Source organism: Zalophus californianus, chromosome 14 (assembly GCF_009762305.2).
Source record: "Zalophus californianus isolate mZalCal1 chromosome 14, mZalCal1.pri.v2, whole genome shotgun sequence".
Taxonomy (NCBI): Eukaryota; Metazoa; Chordata; class Mammalia; order Carnivora; family Otariidae; genus Zalophus; species Zalophus californianus.
The window spans coordinates 14,654,504-14,660,439 of record NC_045608.1 but is presented as its reverse complement, the minus strand read 5'-3'; the positions used below and the strand labels follow the sequence as shown (position 1 = coordinate 14,660,439).

The window sequence follows — 5,936 nt, the reverse complement described above, 5'->3', positions numbered from 1 at the left end:
AGATTCTATATGGATCACAAGTCAGAACAGTGAAAGGTATAGCCGAGTTCTAAGTCACTATTAACAACACCAAGGGGGAAGGATTCCCACTGGTTTCTCTCAGGTGAAAAGGACCACTTGTGAAAAGCAAAGGTACTTTTTGGGCCAAAAGGAGTTGGCCTAAAACTTTGTGATTTTTTTTTTTTTAAGATTTTATTTATTTGAGAGAGAGAGATGAGAGACAGAGAGCACGAGACGGAAGAGAGTCAGAGGGAGAAGCAGACTCCCCGCCGAGCAGGGAGCCCGACAAGGGACTCGATCCCAGGACTCCAGGATCATGACCCGAGCCGAAGGCAGCCGCCCAACCAACTGAGCCTCCCAGGCGCCCCGTGATTTTTTTTTCAAACCCTCAAGTTGGAATGGTCACTCCTGCTGTAGTTTGATGGCACGTGTCCAAGTGTGGATCCTCTGAATGGTCCCTGAATCAAGTCCCAATCTTCACTGCTGGTCAGGCAAAGGGGCTACTCACCCTTCAAGGTGGTCTCGACTTCCCACATTTATGAAGCCCCATACCCCCAAAACGGCAAAATATCTGGAGACCTGGTTCAGCCACACAATGTTTTTATTTTAATTCAACTATAAGCAAACAGCAGAATTAACACAACATTCCGCAACTCCAGACTGGCTTTTCTACAGACAAAGAGTGACCAGTTCAACTGGCACAGACTTAGGGATTTCTGACAACCCCTCACCCAGCCCTGCAGCTCATCTAGATGGCCGTGTCTTAATTGCAAAGCCACTCTATTATTTTTTCCAGTACTGCTCTTCAAAGGAGCCAGAGCAGGACACTGACCCCTAGTAAACAGTCCGAGATGTACCATGTTGGGGGTTAGGGGACACGCCAACCTCTGGCTGTCTCGGTGACAGACATGGTTGTGAAAACATGACCCAGAAGTGCCCTCATGCACAATTCCGGACTCAGGCTCACAAAGGCAGAGGCAATGAACTTTTTGTTGTTTTTTTTAAACCTCCCTTAAAGATTCTTTGACGCTCTGCTCTATTACTATAGACCTGGTCTTTTTACCTGAACTTTTATTTCTTTAAATTCTGGGTTGCTATTCTTGTATCAACAATTTGATGACCCCAACACAGTACCAAAATATCCCCCAAAACGGAGTTCAAATTTGATCAAAACATAAACGGGGGTGTGACCCTCTAGAATTGCAGAAGGAAAAGTCACTCTAAACCACTATCTGATTGCTCAGGCCTCACCTGGCAGAATGGGAACGGGGAAGAGGAGAAATCTACATGCATCACTGAACTTGATAACACTGGCAGAGACTTCGGGGACGGTTTCCGTCTCCTAGCATTCTCCTACTTCCCAGACAGCTGCTCATAGAGTTTGGGCACATAGTCATCCCATTCCGCCTGGTAACATGTGCCGGCCACCGGGGGCCCAAGCTCATACTTTTTGCGGAAAGATGCCACTTTGAATTTGCCACGGTGGTCTCCAGATCGGTTGCTGAGGATGGGCTCGTCACACTTCAGTGGCCCATTCTGCTCGTAAACCAGCCAGACATAGCGGTGAAGGCCTGGAGGGAGAAGCGGGACAGATGTACACACAACTAGGCAACAGGGCTGGAGACGCCCCCCATGTTCACAGGATAGTACCAACTTGGAGGGACCCAGCCATCCCATTTACAAGAGGGGCGCTGAAGACCCCCAGAGGTGGAAGGAGTCAGATCACTCGCCTGCTGACAATCTCCCCATGGCTTCCCACCGCAACTGGCGTGAAGGGCTTCCCACCGCAACTGGCGTGAAGTCCACACCCAGCTTCACGGCCGCTAAGGCCCTTGCCCACCCGTCCTGTCACCTCTGCCCCTCGCTCATCCTGCTCCGGGCTTCCAGCCTATCTCCCCTGGGACCTGACTGCTAGTCATTTTCCACCGTCTGCATCTGAACACCCCTTTCACTTCTGCAACAGTAACCCTTCTCTAAAAGTCTGCCTTTTCAGTTTGGCCTCCTCACTAGAAAGAGAACGCCATAAGGCAGTGGTATTTGTCTCGCTGACCATTTTCGCCCCAGAACCTACCCTACTAGTGCCTGGTAAAACTCACTCTAACCAACTAAGTAGCAAAGATACTCCAAACATCTTATTTTCAAAGGTGCTTACGTGGTCACCTTCATCTGTCAAGTCAATATCCATGGATGAAAACAACAACGAATTTAGGCATTTTATTATATGCAAATTATACTAAAAGAGTATTTTTTAAAAAAAGCAAAAGGGGAAAAAAAGTCAGTCACTGAGGCTTTTTTTGTTAATGAGAACATAGCTCCTACTTGAGAGAATTGCTTTATTCTCATGTGTGTACTTCCCATAATTAAACTGCCTAATTGTATAACTGCCCTAGAGACTTAACAGATCCCTGGGAAAGACGTACCTTTACCTTCCTCTTATAAACTCACGAGAGGGCCTGAGGCCATCTGAAGCTTTGGGGTCTACAAGATAAAGCATGAGTCTATGGCCAACTGTTCTTGTCAGGGACCTTCCCATACCCCCTCAGACTAACAGGGCCCAACAATGTGTCCACCCACCCCTACTTCTTTGTTCCAGCAAATGAAAGCATCCCGTAATGCACAAGCGTTAACAGCACGTCTCCCACTATTAGCTTCGTCCCACTTGGAGAGTTTCAATACAGTATGCTCTCCCTCTTTGTATGCAGAGCATGTGATACACATGTGTATCTTTCGTATACTTCTTAAAGCCTTCCAAATACAACACGTGTATCTTTAGTACACTTAAAGCCTTCCAAATCTTTTCAAGATGATACCACCCTAGATTTTCCACAGAAAGAGATAAAGAAGGCAATTTAGGATACCATGATCATTTCTGAGCTCTTTCATGGGAACTGGAAATTCAAAGATCCCACAGGGCAAAGGCTGAATGTAGAACTGAGATGGGTTAACTGTGTTCAACCCCCACCCCCAACCCTGGAAGTTGTTCCAAGCCTTCTGCAACACTGCTTCCTTAGAACCCTCTCACCAACTGCCCTGCAGATAAAGGCCTAGTGGATGAAAGGCAAAGCTAGCTAACGGAGGGTCCTCCTGACCAGAACCCAAGGTTCTAGCCACCTGACGCTACTGCAGGTCTCAAGGTCTCTGGCAGGCAACTGCCTTGGAGGTGAACTGTGCTGCCACAAAACTCCACTAGGCTAAGGGATCTTGGAGAACCCAGACTAAAATTTGCAGCCCTCTGGGCCAATCCTTGTGTGCACCCACTGTCCCCGACAAAGCAGCCTTTACTGACCTGTGCCCTTGGGAGGCCCAGAGCCAACATAATCGGAGAGGACTGTGCCACTGCCGATGTCGTTGCCCTTCATGTTGACCACCAGAAAATGGTGCCATTCCCTAAGACGAGGAACAAAGAACCGTCAGCACCACACAGGAAGTAGGTACACACTCACTGCACAGCCAGCAAATGTGCATGAAGCACATGCTCTGGACCAGGCTGCAGCGATGAAGGAGGCAGACAGTCCTGCTTTCTTGGCCAGCACAAACCTCACCGGTCTGCAGAAGAGAGGGCCCGGTACCTCCCTCCTGCCCTGAGATTCTCTCAGCAGTACCTGCAAACTTTTTGGTAAAGGGCCAGGCAGTAAACGTTTTAGGCTTTGCCGTTCACATGGTCTCTGTCACTATTCAACTCTGCGGCTACAGTGTGAAAGTAGCCATAGACAAGACCTAAGTAAGTTCTCACAGCTGTGTCCCAACAAAACTTCATTTATGAACATGGAAATTTGAATGTCATGTAATTTTCCCATGTTACAAAGTACGATTATTTCAATTCCAGTCATTTAAAAATGTAAAAATCATTCTTAGCTCATGGGGTTATACAAAAAGAGGTGTCGGGCAGATGTGGCTCTCGGCTATAGTTTCTAGACTCCTGCTCTAGGGACTGAAGGGGTAGGAAATGCACACTCTGGCTTACGCATGCATGTGAACATCCCAAACTGGGTCTCCTTCTCCTGGCACAGCATGTCCAGCAAGAGGCTTACAGAGTGCCAGAAGCACCAGGTCCTTTCTGTATGACCGAGTGTTCCTAATCTTTCCTCAACTTGCCTGTATTTGGGGTCCTTCCTGCTGGGAGCATCCGGATCTGTCAGGACCAAGGTGTAGAGTTTACCTGGATCAAGGCCATCCCACCCAATACTGGTGGGCCGGTTCTTAACCTGTAGGAAGCAAGCACCCTGGAGTTAAAAAGTCAGAAATGCTGAAGAAGCCAACACTCTTTGATTCCAGGTTCCTCAAAGGTAAAACACAGTAGATTATTAATAAAAGCTAAAGTGGATTGACTCCACTAAGAGCCAGGAGCTTAAGTTTAATATACATTATTTATTTTAGTCCCAACAAACTGTCCTAGCATATTATTAACAGAAAGAGGTAGGGTCAGGATTTCAACCCTGGAGTTGACGGAGTGCTCTCAACTACAACCTCATATGGTCTGGAATGACAGAGTCTCCAGATTTGGTGACCAGCAGCTTAGCTGGGGCCTGCTGAAGTGAAATCTGAATTAACTGGGTACTTAAAAAGGTGCACAGAAAATGGCCAGACTGGACAGTGAGTCTGGGAAGCCGGAGGCTGCCAGAGGAGCGCTTTATATTTAAACATCCACAACAATAAACTGTCAGAACAATGCATTCACACCACTGCCCCGGAGCTTTACGACCAAAAACAGGCAAGTGTCGTGCACTCTAGTTCCAGGCCCTGATCTGCTCGCAGGCCAAACGGTAGAACAAGGCCGTTGCACTCGAGCCTTCCAGCTGCAGAACGCGCTTACCTTTGGGTGGCTTCATGCTCTTGCCCGCTAGAGACAAAAAGAAGAATCGCTGGGCGATGCTGGTCACCGGTTACATAATGCGTCACATGCCCTCGGGTGGGGCTTTTGCTCCCCAAACTGAGGCCCAAAATCCTGAGACCCGAGGGGAGGTCTGGGGCGGAAGGGGTGGCCACGGCCCACTGCTTCTCAGGCACCGCCCCCTCCCCGCCCCCGCCCCCGTGCCAGCGGCCCAGGCTGTTTTGGGGCCTAGGCCCCAGTCTACGCCTTGAAGCCCCTGGAAGCTACGCCTTGAAGTCCCTGGAAGCTAGATCACCTTCTCCTGCACGTGCCGGGTTCCCGGTGCCCGCAGGTGTCCGCAGGCCTGCGGCGTGGGCACCGCGACCCCCTTCCCTCCGAGCACCCGGCGCACAGAGGCCGGAACACCCTCCCCATCTCCGCCGGGTCCCGCCCGCCGGCCTCCACGCCTCGAACAGGTGCACCCCCAAGGCTCTCGGGTACCTGGGTGGGCGTCAGCACTTTGCCCAGCTCGTCGACCTCTGTCCCAGTGTATCTGACCTGCAGCGCATGCTGCGGCCGCTCGTCCACTTCCTGCAGGCTCAAAGGCCCAGACCACTTGCCGAGGTCCACCGGCATTGCGGAGCCGAGCTGGGCAGACAAGGGGGAAGAGTCTCTGCAGCCTGAGAACAGTCCCGCAGCGCCGACTCACAGCAGTCCGCAAACTGGCCGGAGCAGGCGCGGGACCAGCGGCCGGGGAAGCGCACGCGCCGGAGCCACAGCCCCGCCTCGCCCCGATTCTCCAATCACAGGCGAGGCCCGGCCCACTCTGCCCTCTAATTGGTCAAAGCCCGTAGCGTGGGGCGTCTCGCGCTCCTAGGTCAATGCAGTAGGTTTTCCCTTTCTTTTGCGCCCAGGGTGCTTGCTATGTGCGGCTGCAGCCGTGTTCCGGGGAACTTTGGCTCGGTTTACAAGATCATTGTATCAAGAAATGCAATTAAAGCTAGCTTTGAATTTTTTTTTTTTTTTTACCATTTTGCATGGTTCTTTACTTTCTCAGTGTAGAAATGGTAAGGCCTTGCCTTTCCCATTTCTTAAAGCAAGGCTGATTGCCTTGCCCTACCTGTAT

General features: G+C 50.5%; 1 protein-coding gene across 1 annotated transcript; it reads right to left on the bottom strand.

Moving 5' to 3' along the window:
• Nucleotides 1-583: 583 nt before the first annotated feature.
• On the bottom strand, nt 584-5,573 carry PEBP1 (phosphatidylethanolamine binding protein 1). Its single transcript, XM_027576667.1, has 4 exons — nt 5,312-5,573; nt 4,096-4,205; nt 3,287-3,387; nt 584-1,571 (listed from the first exon to the last, which is right to left on the bottom strand). Exons 1-4 carry the CDS (start codon nt 5,444-5,446, stop codon nt 1,354-1,356), a joined length of 564 nt encoding a protein of 187 aa, XP_027432468.1. The 5' UTR covers nt 5,447-5,573; the 3' UTR covers nt 584-1,353.
• Nucleotides 5,574-5,936: the final 363 nt, after the last annotated feature.

Excerpts from the sequence above, each read along its gene's own strand:
- PEBP1 (XM_027576667.1), bottom strand. The coding sequence starts at position 5,446 with ATGCCGGTGGACCTCGGCAAGTGGTCTGGGCCTTTGAGCCTGCAGGAA. Across the intron at positions 3,388-4,095 it reads AGGAAGGACCCCAAATACAG|GGAATGGCACCATTTTCTGG; the intron begins GCAAGTTGAGGA and ends TCCTCGTCTTAG. Across the intron at positions 1,572-3,286 it reads TGGGCCTCCCAAGGGCACAG|GCCTTCACCGCTATGTCTGG; the intron begins GTCAGTAAAGGC and ends TTCTCCCTCCAG.